We start from the raw sequence: 27,300 nt of genomic DNA on the forward strand, positions 1-27,300 counted from the left end.
TAAGAATATGGTTTCCTGAAAAATATTCGTGAAATAGAAATTTAAAAGGAAGACAGAAAATGATAGAAATTCACTATAAAATCTCAATCCTGAAAAAGTATCCCTGCTGGCTGTCAGGACATCTGATACATTGGTGAATAAACTGTGTACAATTTCTTCATCTTACCAGTATTTCATGTTAAAGCTTTCATTTTTAAAGTACTGAGCTCGGCTCTGTTCAAACATTAATGATTACCACCAAATACGATCTGGTAGCAACATTTATTTGAAAGAGGACCATTTTATAGGACCTCAGATCTATGTATGTTTCATCCACATAATTAGGTGTATGGCTTTTTTTTTTTTTTTTTTTGCGGTACGCGGGCCTCTCACTGTTGTGGCCTCTCCCATTGCAGAGCACAGGCTCCGGACGCGCAGGCTCAGCGGCCACGGCTCACGGGCCCAGCCGCTCTGCCGCATGTGGGATCTTCCCGGACCGGGGCATGAACCTGCATCCCCTGCATCGGCAGGCATACTCTCAACCACTGCGCCACCAGGGAAGCCCGTGTATGGCTTTTTAAAGAAATCATGTGGGTTACACTCATAAATCTCAGTCACTTTTGGACTTCAATCCTTGATTGTACAGATGTTTTCCTTCCTTTGTGATGAAGGCAATTTCCACCCGAATCGCAGGAATTTCAGGAGAAACAGTAGGACTGTGAAATAACAGAGAAGGTGCAGTCTTTGATACTGAGCCGACCTGGTGTTCATTCTGGTTCTGTCACTAACTAACTGCAATCATAGGTAGGTAACCAAGATCACCTCTCAAGCCCCAGAGAGGTTGTAAAGTAAAAACATTAAAGTTTCTCCACATGGTTATTATGAGAATTAAATTGGGTAGTAGAACTCCTGACTCATAATAGAAACCCCATAATTGTTATTTCCCTACCGTCATTTCCCATTCTAGATACACAATCTAGTGAAATTCATCTGGGTCCCAAAGTGCTAGCAAATAAAATAATAGGTGATTTTAGTGCCAAACATTTACCTAAGGCTTGCACCTTTGAGATCTTTTTTTGCCCATGATCAATTCTTGCTCTATCATCAAAGTATACGATATTCACACACTGATCAAACTTCAAAGGTTTGGGGAATTTGTGAAATTGAGAACTCTGTCCTATCTCTCATCTCCACCTCCCTCAAGAGATATGGTGTTCAATGAAGAAGTTGTAAGTGGCCTTGTGGGTGTCCATCTTGCCTTGTGGTCACATCTTTGAGGCAGGCACAGGTGACAAAGTGATGCTGATGTGAATGGATCAGTCTTTCAAGACATTTGATGATTTCATAGTCAGGAAGAGCGAGACTGGTCATGTTCAAGGCCAGCATCTGAGAAACCACCTCCCTGAAGTCCACCAGCTGCAATGTCAAACAGAACCACAATGATTGAGAGAACAAAATGTATCAACACAGCTAGACCAAATGCAACACAAACATCTGTGGAAAACCCAGGTTTGCATGAGCTAGGCAAATTACTTACTCTCATTACTCTCTGATTAATTCTCTCATTTATGGAAGAAGGAGGGGAAGGAGAAGAGGAAGAGGAAGAGGAAGAAGAAGGAGAAGAAGAAGGAGGAGGAGGAGGAGGAGAAGAAGAAGAAGAAGAAGAAGAAGAAGAAGAAGAAGGAGAAGGAGAAGAAGGAGAAGAAGAAGAAGAAGAAGAGGAAGAAGAAGAAGAAGGGGAAGAAGAAGAAGGAAGAGGAGGAGGGTGGGGGAGGGGAGGGGGAGGAGGAGAAGGAGAAGAAGAAGAAGAAGAAGAGGAAGAAGAAGAAGAGGAAGAAGGAGAAGAAGAAGAAGGCTACCTGCTAAATTACCTCTCAAGACACTAACCTTCAGCAATTTCATAACCACTTTTCTGATGAGCCAATTAATATGGTATCGGCTACCAAATCAAGAAGCCCAGTTCAGCAACTATGAATGAGATTCTGGCCTTGATAAGATTTCATTTTCCCACTTCCAGGGTGAATGACTAAGCATATCTTTTTCCCAGGGCTGTTCTGAAATTTGGATCAAATGAAACGATGACTGTGTATGTGTTCTGCCTACTAGGAAATGCTCTACAATTGTTGGTGTGGTTGTGTCTCTTGTGTTATAAGCATTTATGCACTGGGATGTTAACTGGGCAATGAACCTCTTAAACAAAAGGAAGAACAAATGGCAAAAAAAAAAAAAAAAAAGTATGAGCTGATGAAAACAGAGGACTTCTAAGCGTTGATCAAATCACATCACACAGATTGCCACCTCACAGTCCACAACACTGGACTCTCTGGGACAATTATTTGTCCAACACAAAAGGAAAAATGAGAGTTGTGGAGCTAGAGAAAATGGACAAAATGTGCCTTATACCCCTTCAAATTCTCATTGACTGGTTGCTGTGATTCTAGGTAAAAGCAGAAGCAGATCAACTAGAGATGGCCAGACAACCCCTCTCCAGAGGTACCTTCCATTTTAGAAAAGGTGTGATCCAATCCGAAGGCAGATGTTTCCTCCAGGAGAAGTGCCTTCCACACATCCTCATCTTGTGCTCATTCACTTACCAGCACCCTTCCTATGCTGAACCCAACTCGGGAAACAGAACACTCTTTCCAGCCTAGTCTCCCTGATGAAAAAGTTTTCCCCAAACTTTTCCACCCTTTTGAATATGGCCAATGCTCTTAATTGATGAGAGGTTTCCTCTGAGACCACTCACTCTTAGAGCTTGGCCTTCCTCAACTCGGCCTGACACATGAGCCAAAGCAGAGGCAGCCAAAGAGAAAAAATATCCTCGGATCAGAGCCCACTCTGTGCCCTTCTGAGCTGCAGAAAGAGACTGAGATAAAAGCCAAAAGCAGGGGTCAGGCTGCCCAGGACATGTTTTTTTATGCCTGACCTCCTGATGGGCTCACCAGATAAAACTCCTCCTTGCAACCAGTGGGCGCATGAGTTCTGTTTTATGGTTTACATCTGGGCTTGGTCGGCCATCAGGTCTGGGTGCCACTGTTTGAGAATTGGGATTGTTTCCTGCAATTGATCTCTGCTGGAGATAAAATTTCCCTCCTGAGGCTGCAGCCCTGGATAACGTTAGAAGATCTGGGATAACGCAAACTTCAGAGGCAATCAGCAAATATAATAAAAACCTCTTCACAACCAGAACCTGGCTTTTCACAGGCTTTCCATGGCTTCAATAAGAATGTCTTTTTCTTTGCTACAGTTCACGCCATGAAAATGTGAATTGTTTTTCTTAGTGGAGTAAATCATAATCATTCTTTTAATGCCAAAAAGATGGTAGAAGACAGATAGATACGTTAGAATGATATAGAAAGCTTGATAAATTGGTTATGAAGAAATATATGAATAATTATCAAGCTTTTGAATTGCCCCATCTTTCCCAAATCAGGTTTCACTGACAGATTTCTACCCACCTGCTTTTCTCTCTCTTCTGCTTCTTCCAGTGATTGTTTTAATGTCTTCATTTCACTGGTTACCACTTCTAGCATGTTCCTGGCCCTCTCTTTACTCTCCTTAGCCCCATGCTCTGTAGTCTCCAATTCTGATTTGACAGACAGTAGCTTTTTCTCAGCATTCTCCTTCATCTTTTCCAGTTTGTCTCTGGATTTATTTAGGTCTTCAATAGCTTTGGTCTGTTCCAAAGTTTTAATCTAAGCAGTCAAAGAGAATGCTGATAATTTCTTCTGCATTTATTTAGGAAAATTGTATGAACAAGACAAATCAGAAGTCAGTGGGGACTTCCTGGTGGCACAGTGGTTGGGAGTCCGCCTGCCAACGCAGGGGACACGGGTTAGATCCCTGCTCCGGGAAGATCCCACATGTCGCGGAGCAACAGGGCTCGTGTGCCACAACAACTGAGCCTGCGCTCTAGAGCCCCCGAGCCACAACTACTGAAGCCGTGCACCTAGAGCCCATGCTCCGCAACAAGAGAGGCCACCGCAGTGAGAGGCCCGCCCGCGCGCTCCAGCAAAGAGTGGCTCCCGCTCGCCGCAACTAGAGAAAGCCCGCGCGCAGCAACGAAGACCCAACACAGCCAAAAATAATAAAATAAATAATAAAAAATTTTAGGTCAATGAAATTCATTTAACAACTCCTTTCATGAATGAAGAATGGAATCCAACCCAGTTATACAGACTCTGCTAGGCATACAGACTGGACGAACATGTCTTAAAGCAGTTATAATTTATGAGCAAATATTAGAGTATCATTATGTGGAAGATTGATGAGATGAAATGGTAGATAGCATGATTCAGGGGTTAAATATTAAAACAAAGTCTGTGGTACTCACACATAGACTCTACCGAGCTCCACAGAGAAAGCAACTTGCACTTTTTACCCCTGCCAAGGGGTCATCCCTGGTATACAAACATTAGAAAGAGCAAAATGTCTCCTCATTTGGTGATTTACCACAAGGAAGCCCCACTTAAAATCTCCATGGCAAGTCATCAGTGCTGTGAGGGAAATTAGCAGTTTTTCTGAAAAAAAAGTCTTCTGACTTTACCAATGAGTATATGGGAACTGGGAGGTGGCCACAGCATTCACTGCAGGCAGGAGGCAAGGGTGGTACCTCTCTCTCAGAAGCTATCCCAGGATCTTAAAGCCAAAACAGAGCATCCTCAAGTATGAGGCACACTTGCTTTATTAGTTTAGTATTTAAAATTATACCAGATCTGCCGACAAAAAGAATTTGAGTCAAAGGAATGAAGCTCTGATACATACTATAGCATGGATGAACTGTGAAGACATCCCTATAAGTGAAACAAGCCAGACACAAAAAGACAAATATTGTATAATTCCACTTCTGTGAGTTACCTGGCGTAGGCTAATTCGTAGAGCTAGAATGTGGAATAGGAGTTACCAGGAACTGAGGGAATGGGGAGCTCTTGTTTAATGGGCACAGAGTTTCAGTTTAAGATGATGACAAAGTTCTGGAAATGGATGGTGGTACTGGTTGCACAACAGTGCGAATGTACTTAATGCCACTGAACTGTACATGTAAAAATGGTTAAAAATGGTAAAATTTTATGTTCTGTATATTGTACCACCGTTTTTTTTAAAAAAAGAATTTGAGGTAGTTTTACATAATTAGGCACAAAATTTTTTAACTGACCATTCAAAATAAATATGAATGAGCTCCCACTCACTTATCCACCAGATGACTATAACCAAAAAGATAGGCAGTAACAAGTGTTGGTGAAGAAGCGGGGAAATTGGAACCCTCCTATACTGCTGGTGAGAATGCAAAATGGTGTGACTGCTGTGAATAACAGTTGGCCAGTTTTCAAATTGTAAACATAGAGTTGACTTATGACCCAGCAATTCCACTCCAAAGTGCATATATTCATGAGAACTAAAAACTTACGTCCACACAAAACCTTCACAAGAATGTTCGTAGCAGCACTATTCATAATCACCAAGAAGTGAAGACAGCCTACATGTCCGTCAATGGACGAGTAGATACTATATCCATGCAGTAGAGTATGAGTCAGCAATAAAAAGGAACGTAGTACCGATACATGTGACAACGTGGATGAACCTTGAAAACACTGTGTTAGGGGAAGTAACTCAGTCACAAAAGACCGCTTATTATATGATTCCATTTATATGAGAGATCCAGAAAAGGCCAGGGGTTGGTGGGAGCAGAAAATGGGGAGTAACTGTTCCCCGTTTCTTTATCAGGTAATGAAAATGTTCTGAAATTAGATAGCAGTGATGTTTATAAAACTCTGTGAATATACTAAAAATACTGAATTGTATGCTTTTAAAAGGGTAAGTTTCATTATATGTGAATTTATCTTGATCAAGTTGTTATTGGAAAGTACATTTACAAAGAAGCCTTTAAACGCATCAGAAGAAATTACTTTGAAATAAAGAAGTACACGTGGGATGGACAAAGCGCCAATACCAGCAGAGCTCTGAATTGAGTTCGGAGCCTCCTAACAGTTCAGACAAGGCCTACAGGCATATTCTCAAAGAAAAAGCATAAATTTGTGTTTTAATTTTGTTGAAAATCGTTTAAAGGTTACATCTGAAAGTAATAAAAAGATACCAAAAAATGAGCGTTTGCTGATTTCTCCCTTCCCCTTTCATTTTATCCCTTCTTTCCTAAGAAAGAAAGACGCTTTCTTGCTGCATCTACTCCCATCCTGTTGTTCCCAGGGCAAATCTGAGTAACGGGGAGAGTGCTGGGGAAGAAGAAAGTCTGAGAGACTAAATTGATCTACCCGATAAAAAGCTGAGAGAGGAGTGGGAAGAAAGAGTCTCTGTCAACTAGGCTGCAGGAAGTGTTTCTGGAAAAAATTTGGGATGATGGAAGAGGGACTTGTGAGGAGATATAGGTGTCATGCAGCAAGGAAACAAGAGAGGGAGGAAACAATGGAAAAGACGCTTTAAAATATTGCTACTCTTGATGAATGAAATCCTCCTTTGCTTTTCTTTTTTCCTTTTTGTTTTGAGTAACAATAATAAAGCAACATTAGCATTTAGTTTCTGGACTGCTGATTATTTATTGATGAAAGATTCTGAGATTGTTGCAATTTACCCAGACTACATTTGGAGGCTACTGTCAGAGATTAAAATCTTGACAGAGTCTCGGGGTTAGAGCTCATCTTCATGGAGACTGAGCTCCAGAATTATGGCGTAAGGAGCACAAGCTGACCTGACCTAAACTCTGAAGGGTCCTCCAACACTTCTGGAAAGTCAGAGGAATGGTAGACTATTCTAAGATTGGAAGTATGACATGATATGGAGGAAAGATGCCTGCTTGGGATATGGATGTCCAGATGGAAAATCAGATTTATACTGTCTGGGTAATGTCACTAAACTGAGAAAGCTTGAGTCAAATACCTAAACTGGAAACTTGTTTTTACCTACTATCACACACACAGATTCTTAAGAAATTAAATTCCTTCCCAGGCAGAGAGGAAGTCAATGGCAGACACTCTTGGACAAGTTCAAAACTTTTGAACTGGCTCCATGCAGGAGAGAGGAAATCTCTTGGGAAACTGACAGCTGCTCGCAATCCAGAAGGTATAAGAACAACTGCTGTAGCTTGGGAAATATGCAGGAAATAAAATGCCAGTAACAGCTGGGGGAAGGGATTCTGAGTCAGCTTTTTCGTCAATGAACCAGCACCAGTAGGGCAAGCACTTGAGACAAGGAAATGGTGCCCACGAAGTGCAGGTCTGCAGATGCCGACCTTGGAGATCATTCATGGATTCCAAGTTATCAAAACCCATATTTGAACGTGGACTGTATATTAGTACGAGTATATTCGAATATTATCCCAATGTAGATTCCTGAGTGTAACAACTGCACTGTGGTCACACAGAAGAATTCTCTTGTTCTTAAGATATACTGGGTAAGTATTTAGGGATGAAGTGTCATGATGTCTGCAACTTACTCTCAAATGGTTCCTCTCTGTGTCTCTCTGTATCTCTCTGTCTCTCTGTCTCTCTGACTAGGCAAAATATAACAGTAAGTAAAATGTTAACAATCTACATGAAAAGTAAAAGAATGTCTGTTATGCTATTCTTGCAACTATTCTATAGATTTGAAATTTTTCAAAATAAAAAATTGAGAAGGGAGCTTTCCCATGAGTGATCAATACATGTATAATGCATCCTATCAGTAAAAAGTTCTGAATATATATGTACATTTATTTATAAATTATATGAACAAGTGCTCTAAATAATATATTGTGTAGATTTTCAAATATTTTACAAATAGGGGACATTAGATGAGCGAAGTCAGTATCACTTTTAAAACAAGGTTATCTCCCTTTAAAACATAAAGATTCCCTTCACATGCCAATTATCTCAGTGCTGCAGAGAAAACGTGGGGCAAAGCAAGAAGTTTCTGGGATTGCTATGTTGCATTATAAACCTTACATTAACAGAAGAGGAGATACATTCAGCCTTTCTACTCAGATTGCAAAAACATTTACAGTGGGCCATCTACCAAAGGAGATGGAACATAGCTTGGAGAGTTAGAAGCACATAAATCAAGTCCTAATGAGAAAAATTTATAGCCAAGAATTTCTCAAAAATGTGAGACTTTATCACAATCCTGAGGGCTGCCTGAATTCTTGTTGTCAGGGAGAAAGTAATGGACTCCAAGCCAAGCCACCAGGACCGAACTGGGAGCCAGCGGTAGGAAGTAGGCCTCAGCCTCCTAAGTCAAATCCAGCAAATGAGACTGCTGGGAGGATGGGGGGACGGGGGGTGGGGAAAGGGGGCCAAGGCAAATGGGTTTCTTAATCCAACTACGGGAGCTTATCAGATCCAGCCCAGAGTTCAGTGAGAGACTGTGCCCACAATTTTTTCCCAGTGGGACAGAGATGGTCATAAACAAGACTGATGTGCCACTCAGACCCCAGCGAGGATGGACCAGCTTCCGAGTCTGCTTCACTTTCAGTGAATACCATATCTGGCATCTGCCCCCTTGAGGGAAAGCATTTCAAATCTGGTGAACAATTCTCTCGTGTTATAAGGGCCAAAGACCCTGAAAGAGAAGGTGATTCAACGTAAAATCAGACCTATTGAATCTGCCAGAGGATCTGAATTCTCCACCTGGAGGGTTTTTAGGAGATCGCACTGAAAATAGGACCCTGCGGGAGCCAGGCACTGCAAGAGGGCTCTCTAAAGGGGGTGGGACAGCAGCGGGGGAGGGTCGCCCAATGATACCTTGCCCCTCCTCAAAGAACCACAGAGATTTCACTAGGAGGGAACCATAGCAGAAATCAAAGGAAGATGCTCCACTCTGCAGGCTGAGCACACCCCAAACCCCTCCGCAGCACCAAGGAGGTTCTTTCTCACAGGTTCTGCTTGATGTACACATTCAAAGTGGGGCAAGTTCAGGGCAATTCAAGGTCAATGGATCTACGTAATCAGAGCTGAGTTCAAGATGGTAGGTTTGGGGAAAATAGTATAAAGAAAGGCCGCAACTGGCCAGATTGGAGAAAGTTCTGGAGTGTGGGAGGAGCATGGGAAGCAGCTGTCTTATGTGGGAGATTATCAAGAAAGTGAGAAAGCAGAAGAGAGCTTTGCTGGTGGCTGAAGAATGTTACCCTCTTTGGGTGTTTCCTTGAGAGACTACAAGGAAGATAATAATGGCTTTCCACTAGTTTTTGGTTGTCTGACTACCAGTCTTTGGCCACAGCTCCCTACTAAGATTGAGCCACATGGTACAGGCTGAAAGCTCACCACCAAATATCTATTCTTCCTTTTTTTATTACTTCCCAGAATAAAGACCCATTTCTTAGGCTGACTTCATCTAAGTGAGCCCCAGGGACTAAGTTACAGCCAACGAAGACTAAGAAGTGTTGTATTGTTCCTGGAAAGTGGCATACAGGATGTCCTTCCACCTTTCCTTCGGCCTGGTGCCTGGAATGAGGCCAGCAGCTAGCTTGCACTGAGAGGTGGCATTGAGGAGGAAAGTTATTGCTGGATGGTGAAGCAGAAAGAGAGAACAAGCCAGGATCAGCGATGAACATGAAGCTATCCTACTAAACGTGGAATGACTACGTCCGTGCTTCTTTGCAGTGAGAAACACGTAAACATCTTTCCTGACCAAGCCACTGTTATTGTGTGTTTCAATCTACTCAGCTGAAACTATTCATAACCCATGCCGGATACAAAGCAACTAGCGTTGCTTTGGGCAGATCCATAGAAACAGAAAGTAGATTACTGGTTTATGGAGTTTGGGGAAAGGATGAATATGGAGGTTTTCTGTTTTTGTTTTTGTTTTGGGAGGTGAGGGGATGATGGACATGTTCCAGAATTAGGGAACGGTGATGGCTGCACAACCTTGTCAATATATTAAAAACTACTCAATTGTGTACTTTAAAAGAGTGAATTTCGGGAGTTCCCTGGTGGCCTAGTGGTTAGGATTCCGGGCTTTCACTGCCATGGCCTGGGTTCAATCCCTGGTTGTGGAACTGAGATCCTGCAAGCCATGCGGCACAGCCAAAAAAAAAAAAAAGTGAATTTTATAGCATGTGAATTATATCTCAGTTTTTTAAACGAAACACATAGAAATGTGTCCAAATTATTACTTTGTATCAACCCTCTCTAAATGGTGAAATTAATGCCTAATTTAGTAAGAGTGCCCCCACCAACCCCACAAAAGACATGTCTACCCAGAACCTCGGAATGTAGTCTTATTTGCAATTTGCAGGTGTAATTAAGATAAGAAGCTTGGGGCTTCCATTGTGGTGCAGTGGTTAAGAATCTTCCTGCCAATGCAGGCGACATGGGTTTGAGCCCTGGTCCAGGAAGATCCCACGTGCCGCGGAGAAACTAAGCCCGTGAGCCACAACTACGGAGCCTGCGCTCTAGAGCCCGCGAGCCATAGCTACTGAGCCCGCAAGCCACAACTACTGAAGCCCGTGTGCCTAGAGCCCGTGCTCCACAACAAGAGAAGCCACCGCAATGAGAAGCCCGCGCACCGCAACCAAGAATAGCCCCCACTCGCCGCAACTAGAGAAAACCCGCGCACAGCAACGAAGACCCAACGCAGCCAAAAATAAATTAATTAATTAAGTAAATTTTTTAAAAAAAGATAAGAAGCTCAAGGTGAGAACATCCTGGATTAGGGTGGGCCCCAGATCCAATAATGAATATTCATATAAGATACAGAAAAGGAGAGACATACAGAAGGAAAGGTGACATCAAAATGGAGACAGAGATCAGAATTATGCAGCGGTATGCCAAGGACTGTAGTCAGCAACCGGAAGCCAGGAGAAAGGCATGGAATGGTTCCCCTCAGATGCTCCAAAAAGAACCAACCCTAGCAACACCTTGACTTCAGACTTCTGGACTCCAGAATTGTGAGAGAATAAATTTCTGTTGTATTAAGCCACTCTATTTGTGGTACATGGTTACAGCAGCCCTAGGAAACTAACACAAGAAGGCCATTTTTGCTAACGTCAGAAATACTGCTTTATGGATAGTAAAATTAACACAGGGACAAGCATAGGTGATGTACAAAGATGGAGAATTGATACCATCAGTCTGTCTTGAATACTAATATGTCTCAAGTAAAACAATAAAAAGCTGTTTTGTAGTTGAAATCTTATAAATTCATGAAGTTAGCATTTACTGTATTAGTTAGCATTGGTGTCATTTACTGTATTAGTAAGTTATAGAGATCCCTATTCCTTACTGGCAGGCAGACTTTGCACTCTACTTAAATGTTTAGGGGCTGAGTCAGTCAAATCCAGTCTCTTCTATACCTTACCTGTAGAAATATGTGCATCTCTTTATGCAAAATAAAACAACAAATTAAACACACAAGCCAACTTTATTTACTTTCCTGTCTCTCCTTCCCTTTTCATCCAAGTATTCCAGAAGACTGGGCCGCCATCTTTGTTTCTACTTCTCTGTCATTTCTCAGCCTACTGAAACCTGGCTTTTTGTCAGAGCCTTCTCTCACTACCACCATGATCTGCTATTATACACGCTCAAGCCTTATATGTCCCAAGGCCAAGTGTAGCAAAGAGTCATTCGGTCTTCATCTCACGGCTGCCCTTGATGCTGCTGATCACAGCCTTATTCTGGAGTCCCTTTGCTCTCCTCATATCTCTGTTTCTTTTTAGTCTCTTTCCTGACAATTTCACTCATCTTCTTGAAATTCCCCAGTGGCTCCCCAGGACCCCGATGAAAAGTCCAAGCATCCTAGCATGACACACGAGGCCCTGTGTGAGCTGGCCCTGTCCCCTGTCCGCTGCCCAGTTTCTTCTCCCAGTGCTCCAAACCCCGGAAATTATCACGGTGTTAGCAGCAGCCAATCAGCGTTTCTATTCACCTGCTTACTGCATTTAATTATCACTCATTTTCATTCTCTTCTCCAATCTGTCTATATTTGTTATTCCCATTCTACCTCCACAATGTTTACCTGTCCACATGTCACCTATATGATCCATTTTCTTCTTCAACTTAGCCACCTTTTTAACTTAAAGGAATTTAATGATTTTAAAGGGAATTTTATATGATTTCAACAGAATGTGCCACAAATGGGAGATGACAATAAAACAAACACTGTATTAACAATAAAATAAAACGGTATCAGTAGGCAGTACCGCTGGGACTGAGCACTGAGCGTAAGGCGTGTTCTTCGTTTAAAATATATACCAGCAAGTGTTCTAGGACATAATAACCTCTAAGATTGTCTCCTTCGTGGTGAAAGAATTGAAAGAAAAACTAAAGGGAACCCATTTTTTACCTCAGGATTGAACATCATATAATACCCCATCCTATATCTCCTAGAAGCATTCTGTATACAGAATGCTTCTGCTCTCTTCCCGCTTCCGCTCTCTTCCCGCTTCCGCTCTCTTCCCGCTTCCGTTCTCTGCTACACGAAGTGTGGGCTCCTCTCACCCCAGCACCACTTCCAGTTCACAGGGTTGTCTTGGCCCAGGCCCCCTACGGCTACTCTCACTACACTTAGCCGGGATCATGGCTTAGCGCATCTGCCTGGGAACCTGTGATGGCGAGTCACTGTGTCCCTCCCTTGAGCGGGCCACCGCCACCTGCTCCCACAGTGTGCTCTCCTGAGCGCATCTTTAGCTACCTTCCGTATCCCCCAAGAGCGCAAATGGAACTTTAGGCTCCAGGGCACGGGTGCCATCTAGGCCCCCTGCGCCTGCACCTCCTGCAGCCCCTGCCAGCCAGGGAGGGAGCAACTGCGTGCTGACATCAGGGCACATCAGTGCTCCCTGACCCACCAGACACACACCCCAAAGGTCAGTCTCAAGGTATGAGAGGGGTATCCAGGATACTTACTTCTGATATTTTCTCCCCACCCAGGCACCCTATCAGATGCTTTCCCTAGCCTCCTCCTTCCTTTACATTCAAGTATGTCCACTCCCCTGGGTGGAGTCTGCCCTCCTCTTCTCTAGGGAAATAAGCCTTTACCTAGTGGCCTCCTCCTGATGCCAAAAGGGCTTCAGGGGGAAAAAAGCTATTGACTCAGAAGGGAGAATAGAGTGGGAAATATGCCCTAAAATATTGTCCTGCTACACAGATTCAAGTGCTGGCTTCATTCCAGATTCCTTTTCCCAACTGGTCTGTGTCCAGATTCAGAAACATTCCAAAAGTCCATTTCAGAGCCCATGTCTGCAAAGAGCAAGGACATCATCGTTGCCCGCTTTCACGACACGGGTATCTGCCAGGGGTGACATGCGTATATGAAGTTATGTATTATGGCCAGCGGCACACATACGTGATATTTAAATATTTTTATTAAATCCCAAGTTCTAATTTCGTTCTTCCCTGTATTCATTAGAAGCCGAACGCCTCGAATCCAGGAATCACGTCACCCCAACCTGTCTGCCCTCTTCACCATTTGGTGTGACACATCGCACAGCACAACCCACACCTGTCTTCTCAGTGAACACTTCCGTTCATTTTCTCCTTTTCTCTAAGCAAATTCCTATGTGAAAAATCCCTACATGATCCCTACCATGACAGTCACCCACACTTCGAAGAAATGTTTTTATTTTCTGTACATCACATCACCCCTTTTTGACTGACTTTTCACCCAGCAACTATGGCTTCACTTCAAATATTGAAGAGACACGAAATTGATCGACTCTGCTGATCTGTGGAATATTTGCATTTTTCTCACAACTCTAGAAAATCAGAGGAAATTTTCAGCTTTTTTTTTCTGGTGTGTCCCTTTTAAGGCTGTCACGCTTTTGCATAAACTTTTATGGAAACACACATAGACAGTGACAAGGAAATGCAGCTGAGCACTTGCCTTAAGCTCATTGGTGTCAGCCAGTTTGGCTTTGAGCTCAGTGTTCGATTCTCGACACACACTCAGCTCCTTCTGCAGCCTCTCCACCTTCTTCTGCAACTTCCTGATGGTGACATTGCCCTCGTCCCTCTCCACAGCCGATGCCGAATGCACCTGCTTCTCCTCCTCCAGCTGGGCTATTTTTTGCCGGAGGAGGTTCATGTGCAGCTCTTTGCTCTCCAGTCTTTCTTTCTGAGTCTTTAGCTAGTTTAATACAAACAGGGATTTTTTTTGTTAATAATCATTGAATAGTCAGTAAATATAAATGAATTACTCAGATAATGTTGATCTTTATCTACACTTCAATAAGACTAATTTGTAAACCATCAGATTTTCCTGATTGCATTTTTCTATCCCTATTTTTCCAAGAATTAATTTGGTAGCTGCAAAGTATGAGACAAAAAGAGCCACAGAAAATGCACAAGGAAACAGGCTTTCAATGTCTGATTCCCTCCAACATTATGTGCATCGTAATAAAAACGTAAAATTACTTTTAAAACTACTAAAATGGGCTTATCAAGAGCAGAACATAATAAGACAGACAAAATCCTCTCCAACATCCCACGGCAACTGTACTTCTACTGGTCTTTTCTGAAAGAAGACAAAGTGTAAATTAGTACCGAAAACCCAGTGTGACTAGTTTCAATCACTTAGAACCAGGTTGAGTGGCACCAAACATGGGAGTTGATATATTTTTAAAGTAAGCTATATGAAGGAGATTTTGAGGAAAGCTTTGTTTATATATTGAAAATCTTAGAAACAGAAGGGACTTCAAGAAGGCATTGCTTCATTAGTGTCTTTACTATACGCCAGACCTTATACCATCCACAAACCAGGCTGAAGAGGGTCTGCAAATAGCACTTAGCATCGGCGGTCAAACTTGATGAAAGAAATTGTAATCGTTTTTAGAAAAAGCTTATGGACTCTATGAGGAGAAAAAAATCCTCCTGGGCTTCATATGTCACAATTAGTGAGTAGAATATTAAGTACAGGAACCTCTTTCGTCTCTTACGAACACTGGGAATTGGAATCGTGTAGAATTATAGAATGTTAGAGCTAAAGACCATCCCATTTTCCCTAATTATATATTCTGCATTAGTAAAGTGTTTGAAGGTGTGAAGGGCTTACTGAAATGAGGGCTTAAATATCTTGTCTAACAGTGACAGCAATGTCCATGCCCACATCCTTTTTTAACAAGGCGCTTTTAGTATTTCTCTAACTAAACTCCCTTTCCTGAGCTTCTTCATGTCAAATTTCACTCTACTGCAAATTTACCATGGTAAGTTCTGTACACTAGTCATTTTAATAATTATATAATACTTAAGAAGGAATAATATTGGGTATTGAGGAAAAATCAATTATCTGAGAACTTCAGAAAGAATTGTAGCTCAGTTTAATGTCTCTGATGGTACTAGGGGTTGTCTGCTTTCTTTTATAAAATATTCCTTAAGATACAGCAGATGGAGAAGAGGTCAAATATGAATAGAGCATTTTCTATGAACCAAGAGTGCAAAAATGCTATTTATTAACAACTTCATGAGGTAGCTATCATCCCCATCTTAAATACGAGGAAACACAGACAGAGAAGTATATAATTTGCCCAACGTCACACAGCTTGGTTGAACCAAAGTGAGAACCCAGATGTGACTCATTAAGCAGCCTATACACGATAATTCTACCATAGAATTTTCTCCTAAGAACTATTCTAAGGACACATCTGTGTTTTCCTCTTTCTTTCCCCAATGCCAATAATTACATAATAATTATGTTTTTATGTTTCATCCATTCGTTTATGTAGTCTAAACTGTTTCTAAGTCTCCCTTTGAGTGAGTGGAAAGTAAACTCTTCTCCTGTCTACTTTCTAGTGCAAGAGAGCTTATATAAAGGTGAGACTGCTAGATGTTGCCCAGCTCTCCTCTTCTCCCATAGTCATAGAAACAGTGACTTTTTCAGCTAGACAAATGGCTACCCAGAGTAAAGGCTACAGTTCCCAGCCTCCGTTGCAGCTAGGTTTAGCCATGAGAACACATTCTAGCTGTGGGATATAAACACAAGTTCACATAGAAAACTCTGGGAGCCTCCTTTAAAAGACAGCTCATGCATGTTCTTTTGCATCCCTCTTCTTCATCCCTTTCTTTTTTAACCTTCTGCCCGGAACACAGATATAACGGTTCTAGGCACCACTGTGAACCATGACAATAAGGACCCCACTAGGGATGGGCAATTACTGAGCTGAAAGGAGCCTGGGTCCTTGGAAACTGTACAGAGTAGAGCTGCCAACTCACTCTGCTTGACTCCAGAAATGGATGTGAGGGAAAAAAATACCCAAGAAACCCACTTCTACTTGTTTAAGCTATTCACAGTCAAACATAACCTTAGATGATACACTTACTTTCCCTTCAGACTTGAAATAGAGACTCAGCTTCTAAATACATATTTGTATAATATGTTTCCTAGCCACACTGGCAAATATGGTGGGAATAAATTATTTTTCGAGATTTACGTTTCTCAGAATTTCCCTCTCTCAACACCAGCAATATCCCCTACCTTTCTCTGTAAACTGTAGGCGACCGTCTTGTTCTCAATGACTGCGCTGCTCTCGGGGCAGACCAGCTGCTCTGTGCGAGCTAACACTACATCCAGACGCGTGTCGAAGCCAAGTTCAGCAGCCATCTGGTCCAACTTCATCTTCTCTGGAAGCTGATCCAGAAATTTAAGATACTAAACCCAAGAACAAAAATGAAAATGGGACACAAAAGTAGAGTTAACAGGTGATCTCACAGAATCCTTGTGTTTCTCCCAAGCTTACAGGTGGTTCTCATTAACCCCAGTACAGAGCCCAGCCCCCGACTCCAGGGCTTGGTGATGAATTCTTGAACCACCTTGCCCGCTCCATGTTCTGTTCCTTGTCCAAATTCTCTTGACTCTCCTGGTCAGGGGCCTTGATGTTCAGTCTAACATTACACACTCTTCTTAACCCTGCCACCTGACAAATGTGGCGCGCTCCTGACTGCATCTGAATCTCTCTGCTTTGGGTACACGCTGCTGCTACCATGACCCGCCCAGCTCCTGGGATCTACTGGCTAATCCAGCCCCTGCGATCCACTCATCCACGTACCTTCCATGGAAATTTTGTCCACCTAAGTGGGTCCTGGCCTCCAAGGTGGAAATTGACCAATTAGCTAGTTGCCATCTTACACTTCTTGGTTTCTACAAATCACACTGAAACCAGAGCTCTCCATACAAACAAACTTGGGCAACATTTTTGTCTTTGTAAGTTAAAATTCTTTAGAAAATGTCTTCAGGGCTTCCCTGGTGGCGCAGTGGTTGAGAGTCCGCCTGCCGATGCAGGGGACACGGGTTCGTGCCCCGGTCCGGGAGGATCCCACATGCCGTGGAGCGGCTGGGCCCGTGAGCCATGGCCGCTGAGCCTGCGTGTCTGGAGCCTGTGCTCCACAACGGGAGAGGCCACAACAGTGAGAGGCCCGCATACCGCAAAAAAAAAAAAAAGAAAATGTCTTTAAAAGTTTTTAATGTATCAAAGTTAAAGGAACAACACCCTAAAATTGAGCTGTATCAAACAGGTTAAAGTTACAAAACTACCCTAGGATCCTCCTCCCTTGATTTCTGTGGCTTATCTCATCATGCCAGATATTAATCCTTACTAAGTGCTTGATGGATAAATAAACCCATCAATGAGCTTTCTATAACATAATTTCATGATCTGGGTTCTATCTTTGAAAGTTCCTTCTCATTGCAATAACTCATCCATCTGGCGTTTTTAGGCAATTATATGTTTAAACAAGTATAAAGTATCATTTCCTGATGACTAAAGCATGCCAGCTTAAAGCACAGAGCTATCTATATTTCAGTCATCAGAATGAAATTATTTGTAAGTGTATATTTTCCAATTTTGTTGAAAAGCATATGTAAAACTTCATCTCTCCTGTAAGTCACAGCCGTTACAGACATTGCTGCTGTATTGTGTGACAGGACCACCACAGGCTGTTTTTGTCTCTGAATCATCAGTTTGTCACTTCTTTTTTTGGCTGTCTTGGGTCTTCGTTGCAGCATGTGAGCTTCTCATGGCGGTGGCTTCTCTTGTTGCAGAGCACGGGCTCTAGGCATGCGGGCTTCAGTAGTTGTGGCTCGCAGGCTTCAGTAGTTGTGGCTCGGGGGCTCTAGAGCACAGGCTCAGTAGTTGTGGCACACAGGCCTCGTTGCTCTGCAGCACGTGGGATCTTCCCTAACCAGGGCTTGAACCTGTGTCCCCTGCATTGGCAGGCGGATTCTTAACCACCGCGCCACCAGGGAAGCCCCAGTTTGTCACTTCTTAACGTTGGGTCAGCCCCCCTCACGGACTATTTCATTTCTAATCTATGCAGATGAAAGTGAAATAACTGCTGCTGTTTGTATTTAAAATAAAATAGAGTTGGTACCTTTCATGCGAAGGTATAAAAGCCTCTCTTTCTATTTCTACATATGACCCATCCACTCAGCATTCAAGGATCTACAGCAGGCCAAAGGGGATTAAGGGCAGGACTGAGCCAAGACCCCACAGAGAAAGTGCCTTTTCAAGGACCTTGGCTAAGCCTCAGAAAGTTAAGGTTGCTGACAGGATTCCTGTACATTTTGTTCATTTGAATCACAGTTTAGCATGAATATATTCTATGTCGTATAAACCTCAATTACCTGTATTTAAATTTAATCTCTATACACCTTTGCTTTTCAATCTTACACGCCTACTATTTAAATTTACCTCAATTACCTGTATTTAAATTTAATCTCTATACACTTTTGCTTTTCAATCTTACAAACCTACTAGCCTTACTAGGCAGTAAGGCTACTATTACTATTTTATAGGCAGTTATCTATGAAAGATTCACCATGGGCAGAGTCAGTTTACACAACTTGATTGCATAACTGAAAGCTGTTCTGGCATAACCTCAATTAAAATTAATGAGTCATCCTAGTGAAGGTGGGAAGAGACAACGATCTACCTAAAAGTCTTGCCTTTGATATGCTTCTTCTATTATTTAAATAATATTTATTGATTCTTGCTCTAAGCCCTGGAAAAATCCAGAAAAAATGATTTCCCCGGGCCTCAAGAAGTTCTGAGTTGACTGGAAAAGACAAATTAAGACATGGATACAAAAAGGGTGATTAGTGCCGTGACAGAGCCAGGTACGTGTTGCGTGAAGAACTAAGCCTCTGAGGAAAGGCTTCCAGAGGAAGTGGCATTGGAGCTGAGTCTTGAAGGGATAGTTATTTCTAGAAGAAGGTGAGGAGAACATTTTCTCAGAGAGACCAGCAATGTGCAATATGGATTGCCTCTAGACTCTCAGAGCCACTCTGCCTGCAGAAAAACCTTTCTTTTAGTCAGAACCCTCCCGTGGCTTTCCATTACCCACAGGATAAAGCCTCGCGTAATCAGCCTGCCCCACCTCAGTTATTCCTGCCACCTTGAGAGCTGCCTCCTGCCTCTGCCTCAGCAAGCATCACGTTCCAGTCTCCCTGTCACCCTCTATCTCTTCATCCTTCCTGCTGTCCCCTCTGCCTCAAATTCCTTCCCCACCGCTTCTGCCTGCCAAGTTCCTACTCATTCTTTCAGGCCCCTCTCACATGTGACCACTTGGGTGAATATGGCTCATTTCCTCACACACAGAAATCGGGAAGAAGTAATTACTCCTTTGTCTGAATTCCTGTCGCATTGTACACCTATCTCGATTGTAGCACTGACTGTACTAACTGTGCCCTGATTTGCCCATCTCATCCATGACATTAGGATTTCTCACAGACACCTCTTAGGCACCTTTGCATATCCAACCCTCAACACAGGCATGATGCGTCCTCAACTTTTTTAAGTACAGAGGATGAAAACGAATGAGTGTCCAGAGTACAGATTTTTCAACTGAAGAGTATTTTTCATGCCAAACTCTGCCCCTATGCTCTTGAGCCCATTTGTCTCTTTTTCTTCCCCTACAGATGCCCGTGACAAGGTACAAACATGTACCTTGCCATTCTGTCTGATAAAACCTTGCTCTGATCCTGTTTTTCATAGCTTTGGCTTCATGCCTCTTTTCTCTTTGGTCACCAGCCTTGGTAGTCGTCTAAGTCTCTAGCCCTTCTCTTCCTAGTCACCCCTCCTATTCTCCACCGCTCTACTAAAACTGCCACTCAGATGTCACCAATGGTCTTCCCAGGGTCAAATCTTAAGCTTAGACCCCATCTCTTCTCACTCTACTTTCCTTGTCGCCATTATCGTTTCTGAGTCTCTCCACACTGCAATCCCAGTTCCACAGTGATGAGATCTTTCTAAAATACTGTGATGTTCAGAAGTCACTTATTACACGTCATAGTCTACAGAATAAAGAGAACCCAATCTTCATAACCCAAGCCATTCCAATCTGCTCGCCTGCCAGAGCCTCGCCAAGAATGCCACGTTCCAGCCACATGGCAACAGCTACTCTGCGCTCTCTGAATATACTATGCACTTGCAACTTTCATGCTTTTGTTCAAACTGTTTCCCCGACAGTATCTGCTCTTTCTCTCCACTAAAATCCTACTTATCCTTCAAAGATGAACTCGATTATCTCCTGCACTGTAAAATCCTCCCCTCATCCAGAATTTATCACCCCCTTCACTGGACTCCTAGAGCACTCTGTTGATCAGTACATCTATTATAACACTTATAGCCTTATAGTACAGCAAATTATTTGAATGTCTGTCTCCTCTATTAAATCATGAGGTTTTATGGTCAAGAACTGCGTGTTATACCTTAACCCCCAAACCTTCAGAGTCTCATATATAACAGACGTTCAATAAATACCTGTTGAATTTAATTAACTTGAATCAAGGAAGCTCCAAACAATAGCAAGGAACACCAAAACAACATCCACTGTTCCTTGAAATTTACTCAGAACTCAGAACTTAACCAATCTACCAAAGCACTGCAAAATTCAAAATATTTCCAGGTGAAATTTTATACTGCAGCAGATGTTGCCACCCACAGACATGCCCTCAGGTTATTACATTTTGCTTCTCGAAATTCAAGTTGTCTCGCAAAATGTCTCCGGAGACCAGCTCTCCCTCCAGATGTGTCAGCTGACCCTGAAGAGTCTCCAACTTGTTTTCTGCTTTCTGGGCTCTCTGGTGAAACCCAGACTCATTTCCCAACTGTTCAACAAGCTCAGATATTTGGGCTTCAAGCTGGGAGACCATCTGGAAACAAAGAAACAGAACAAGGATAAATAAGCCTTGTTTCAGATGCAACAAAGTGTTAAAATCTACTGCTTAGCCGAAGGGGACAAAACTATTTATAACACCAGCTTCCAGATTCTTTGCAACAATTAACTTAAAAAAATAGGTAATGGATAGCTGTATTTGCCTCTGCTTGAAATAAATCTACATTCGTTAGCTAATAAAATATTTTACTGGTATTTTTAATTTTTATATAATTCCTTAAACAGGTTCCTCGAGAAGTATTTAGGGAAAACACTTACTCCTAAAACTACTATTAATTTAGGAGTTTCAAAGCTTAGTTGGAAAAAGAATTCAGACAGAAAGTACTTTGAAAACTTTTGAGTTTTCAAAGTACTTTGAGTTTGCCAGAGAAACTCTTTCACCACATATACCAGATTAAGATTATACAATGAGGTAATCTTGATAGGTAACCTTGAGACATTATCAGGAATTCAAGTGCAGAAAGATATTTTTTCAAGCTTTCTTTAGAACTTTCTATTGCATATTGGTTACTCATGCACTGAAGTGCAGTGGTACTGCGTCTATGCTGAATAGTTTTGGAGTAATGTCATCGTTTCAGCATTTGAAAGGGCAAAATTCCACTAATATAATGACTCTAAATACGGTCAATAGCAGAGTATAAGAAGGCTAGGAAATCTGATCACCACCTCCTCTTCCAAAGCATAAAATCACTATTTCTCCATTAAAGGACCCAAAACTCTACACAACCCCCTACCTTGCCCAACGCTTCCATCCTTTCCTGGAGTTTCCCTCTCTGTCCTGACCTTCCCTTAAACCAAGAACTTAAATTTACCAAACACCTCAAGTACACTTTGAGGTTACTCTAATTGATTCTGCCAAATCCAATTTTCAGAAAGTGCTGAATTTAATAAAAACACCAAGTTTGAGGTGATAAATTTGTTTGGCTTTGATGGTTTATTTTGGAAGAAGAAAGGGGACAAGTAGTAGATATTTACATAATACTCAGTACCATTGTCACAGAAATTAATATATCTTGACGGTCTCAGGCTTACAGTCTCAGGTTTAAAAAAAAAAAATTCCTGTTTGCCTATCTACAAACAACCAAATTTAAAGGCAAGAAGACATTCAAGCTGTCTTCAACTATTTTAAAAAGCGATTATATAGAAGAATAGTAGGATTTGTTCTGAGTTGCCCTCAGAGCTCAAGTTGAGGACCAAAAGGTATAAATCAAAGAATCTTACTCTAAGGTAAAGAATTTCCCCCAGCCCCAATAATTTCAAAGTGATACATACTCACTGTATAAGAAGATTCATTACGGACAAAAACAGAAGTGTAAATGAGCAAAACTAACTCCCATGATCCCACCACCCAGAGGCAACAACTATTAAAATTTTTTAATAATTTATTTGTATGTATTGCTAAAATATAGTTGAGATATTATATATGCAATTCTGTGGGTTTGTTTTTACCTCATATTTTAAGCATCTTCACATGTCAGGCAGTGGAGTTCCCAGTCACTGGAAAACGCTAGAATTTGGCCAATCGTTTGTTAAGAATGTTACGGGGGGCTGAAGTGCTATAATCAGGAAGGTTAAATTACTTAATCTCTGAACTCTCTAATTTTGTCCTTCTAAGGCTCTCAAGGTCCGAGGCCTATAATTCAATTAATTCTATACTCCTTTGGGTGTTTGAAATCAGCTACTTGATGGCAAGCTGCTCAGCATCATATCCAAGGAATATTCCGTTTCCAAAGGAAATTTATAATTTCATTATAGACTATGAGGCTTTAAGAACCCTCATTTCATGTTTCCTACCTTTAGTGCAATAGTAGATCTGACCTTAATGCAAGAAATGCATTAAGTACCATATACAAAGTAACCTACAGAACAAGGGCTATCAAACAACGTCCTCAAGATACTGGCTCCTAAGGGGCTGTCTAATGATACTATGTTGTACAAGGGATGACACTTTTCTGTGCAACTGAAAACGTGCTTTCACATTGGACTCCCAGTAGAAAGTAAGTCTTTCCACCTGAAGATCCTTCCACAGTTCTCCTGTCTCACAGTTGACCTGGCAAAGAGAATGAAACCAAAGAGCTAACAGATGCAGAAAATCTCAGCTGGAGAGATGGAAAACTGTGTGATCACTCAGCCACAGTCAACACGCTGCAGAGCTTAGCAGAGGAGAGCAAAGTCTTCAATGGAAATCAATCAGTAATGACCTCGAGCAAGTGCAGTAACTAGACTCAGGGAGTGATAATGACCCTGAAGGAAGAAGCAGACACCTGATGTAGACCAGACTGTGGAACAGGGACTTTAAAGTCAGACAGTCCTGATTTCAAGTCCTCACTCTACCACTTACCAGTGTGTTAACTGAAGCAAGAAATTAACCTCTCTGAAGCTCATAGACTTTGCTATGATGAGCAGATGAGATAAATTAGACAATCCAAGTCGCCCGGTATTCCATACCCAACTGAAGTTCAACATATTGCATCCACTTTTTTTTTCTTAACATCTTTATTGGAGTATAATTGCTTTACAATGGTGTGTTAGTTTCTGCTTTATAACAAAGTGAATCAGCTATACGTATACATATATCCCCATATCTCCTCCCTCTTGTGTCTCCCTCCCACCCTCCCTATCCCACCCCTCTAGGTGGTCACAAAGCACCGAGCTGATCTCCCCGTGCTATGTGGCTGCTTCCCATAGCTATCTGTTTTACATTCGGTAGTGTATATATGTCCATGCCATTCTCTCACTTCGTCCCAGCTTACCCTTCCCCCTCCCCGTGTCGTCAAGTCCATTCTCTACATCTGCGTCTTTATTCCTGTCCTGCCCCTAGGTTCTTCAGAACCTTTTTTTTCTTTTTTTTTTAGATTCCATATATATGTGTTAGCATACGGTATTTGTTTTTCTCTTTCTGATTTACTTCACTCTGTATGACAGTCTTTAGGTCCATCCACCTCACTACAAATAACTCAATTTCATTTCTTTTTATGGCTGAGTAATATTCCATTGTATATATGTGCCACATCTTCTTTATCCATTCATCCGATGATGGACACTTAGGTTGCTTCCATGCCCTGGCTATTGTAAATAGAGCTGCAATGAACACTGTGGTACGTGACTCTTTTAGAATTATGGTTTTCTCATAGCAACCGTAGTGGGATTGCTTGGTCGTATGGTAGTTCTATTCTTACCTGCATCCACTTTTATCATCAGTATTACTCCTCCAGTATGTGGGTTCACTCAGTCCTTTGCTTTTGTCATAAGGAGTTTATGGAGCCTTTCAGGAATTATGTTATATCGTGTTTCTCAAACTCTTTTCAGCCCAGAGAGCCTGGTTTTTCAACTAGAAGTCTTCCTCGGAAATACAAATAAGGAATAAATGTGTTGAATCAGAGGTGAGGGGGTCCCTCCTGCATCCTCACCCTGGGTGGACCTGAAAGTGTTCCATGGAACCTGCAGACCCAGCAGAGTGTAACTTTTAAAAACACCAGGATGGCTGACCTGTGCAGAACCTACCCAACCTCGCTGCCAAGATTCTGGCGTCCAGAGAGGAGCAAACAGCTATGAACTTCCCTATATTCTATGCACCACAGAACTTACCTTCATACGCTTACCTAGATCTCCATGAATATGATACCACCAAGTCTTTTCACAGTTAAATTTACATATTTTTATTCAAATAAATTAACATTCCAATCTGACTCAGTTCTTGGGAACACCAAATGCCAATGCCCAGGTGAATATATGTGTCCCATCAAAACTGTAAAGTAGTGTTGTGTTTCTCACACCAAGAAATGTGATTTTCTTTCCTTTTTTTTTTTTCTCCTCCTTTTTCTTAGTATCATTTGTTAATATATCCCTGATACTCTGTGGCACAAGATGTGCTAGGGATTTCAACACTAGAGATACATGGAATAGGGCAGGGAAGAGGGGGTGGATTGTAATAAAGAATACATATCTCAATTTTTTAAAAACAAAAAGAAGGCCCTGAAATAAACCATACTTCAAAAACAAGCAGCTTGGATTTTGGAAGTGAAGTCATAATGCCCTAACAGAATTAATTTACTTCCCAAGGACAAGTAGTTGTTGATTTTTCCAGAGAGGCAACTTTTGCCCTAAGATTAAACCCAATGGAAACACGAGAGCTCAAAACTGAAGAAAGAGCCACTTAGGTCATTTAAGGGCCAGTGCCTTTTAGACATGGACAATTCTCTTCTGATTATTGAAACTAGATTTTCACTTAAGAAATACAAAAAATAAGTTATCAGGAACCAATCAAATTATCCTTTCTTCTTGTCAGTATGTACGGCCAACTTTATTGACAGGCTAGCCCTACACCTGTCATACATAATAAAAGTATGACATACATAATAAAAGTTGTGTATGTCAACTTTTATTATGACTTGAATTGGGTCACCCCAAAAGAGACGTGGGGAAGTCCCCTGGTGCCTCAGAATGTGACCTTATTTGGAAACAATCTTTACAGAGATAATCAAGTTAAACTGAGGTTTTGAGGATGGGCCCTAATCCAATATGACTGGTGTCCTTATTAAAAGAGGAAATTTGGAAAGAGAGACACACAAGTAGAAGGAAAATTATGTGAAGACACAGAGAGATCATGATCCATAAGCCAAGGAATACCTGAGGCTACAGAAGCTAGGTGAGAGGTGTGAAACAGATTCTCCCCTGCGGCACTCAGAAGACACCAATTCTAACACCTTAACTTTGGACTTCAAGCCTCCAGAACTGTGAGACAATAAATTTCTGTTGTTTAAGCCACCCAGGTAGTGGTACTTTGTCATGGCCATTCTAGGAAATTAATACACTATAGAGGCTGGGAGAGCTGAAATCTCTATCTGTGTACTTTCCCAGATGCCCTTGTAGCCAGGGGTGACTATATAACATAATACTGGACAATTAAATGTCAAAGGAAGTCTACTTGAAGTCTACTTCTGGGCAAACGTTTGGTTTAGGATATTGGAGGATTAAGAACAGAGCAGAATGATGAGATCAGAAGGGGGAGTGTGGGAGTTGCAGAAACATCTCAGGTCCTTTACGGCATCGGATTGCTTCCCCAAAGCTCCCACACCAGACTGGAAAAGCTCCAGTGGAGGACGTACAGCCTTGTGTGTGCTCTAAAGCAGAACAGACGAGCTGTCTAGATAAATTTTTGTACGGTTGTACTAATTTGTCTATAATTAAGGAGACGACATGGAAATCACTCATGGTCCCGTCCTCTCTGTACAGATCAATTCTCAGCCAGGTGATTAGCCAGTTTGGAAACATCTAAAAGTTAAAAAACAAACAAAAAAAACTTTGCCTCAAGATTCTAAACTAAAATCTGAAAACGTCACAGCTTCCTGTCATTGTGTAAGAAATCATTATTTCAAAAACACTTGTTACGAGTGTCCTGAAATTTCAGGCTGCATAACATCGAAATACTCATTTAGAATTCCTGGGAACCCAACAGCAGAACATTCCTCTAAGAGAGTGGTTTTCAACTAGGAACAATTTCACCGCCCACCCCCCAGCCCCAGGGACATTTTGCAATGTCTAGAGACATCTTTGCTTGTCACAAACTGGGGAGAAGAGGAGGTACTATCGGTATCTAGTGGGTAGAAGCTGGAGATGCTGCTAAACATCCTACAATACACAGAACGGCCTTTACAACAAAGGATTATCCAGCTCAGAAAATGTCAATAGCTGAGATACGCTGCTCTAAGATATAGTAAAGCATTTAAAAAGAAAATTAGATTTTGTTATAATCAGAAAATCATGGAACAAGTAGAAATGACTTACTGAAAAAGTGTGGGTGGTGTCCTGAGTTCTACCCCGAACTGCAAATAGAGGAGAGTGAAAATGAATAGCGAAGAGGTAAACAAGAAAAGCAATGTTCAGTAAGTAGGAGTCATGGTGAAGGGGAGAATTTGCGAGGCCCTGAGCACAAGGGTATTACTCAGGAGTGAACTGTGTGTTTATCCACGGCAGCTGGCAGGGCGTTGCAGCCTCCTCAACGAACAGATTCACCAAACTGCAAAGCTCCCATTCTTCAGAAACATTTCTAAGACAATATATGGAATCCATTTTCTCCTGATTTTACTTGAAGATGAGTCACACAAGGTGCCAGCTATATGCTTGATTTCAGGCTTCTAAATAGTGAGAGCAGCTACTGAAAAAAATTACAGGGTAGGAAAGGCGGACAAAGGCACTAAAAACACTGAATCATTCTCATTTTTATGAGAGGGAG

The 27,300-nt window shown here is 41.8% G+C and overlaps 1 protein-coding gene across 1 annotated transcript in view; it reads right to left on the reverse strand.

The window, feature by feature from the left end:
• Positions 1-1,194: 1,194 nt before the first annotated feature.
• Positions 1,195-27,300, reverse strand: part of CCDC170 (coiled-coil domain containing 170) — a 70,616-nt gene continuing 44,510 nt past the window's right edge. The window contains 5 exon segments of the mRNA XM_065888615.1: positions 1,195-1,395; positions 3,438-3,674; positions 13,783-14,025; positions 16,369-16,542; positions 20,854-21,042. Coding sequence (XP_065744687.1) covers positions 1,195-1,395; positions 3,438-3,674; positions 13,783-14,025; positions 16,369-16,542; positions 20,854-21,042 — 1,044 coding nt within the window.

This window comes from Phocoena phocoena, chromosome 12, assembly GCF_963924675.1.
Source record: "Phocoena phocoena chromosome 12, mPhoPho1.1, whole genome shotgun sequence".
NCBI lineage: Eukaryota > Metazoa > Chordata > Mammalia > Artiodactyla > Phocoenidae > Phocoena > Phocoena phocoena.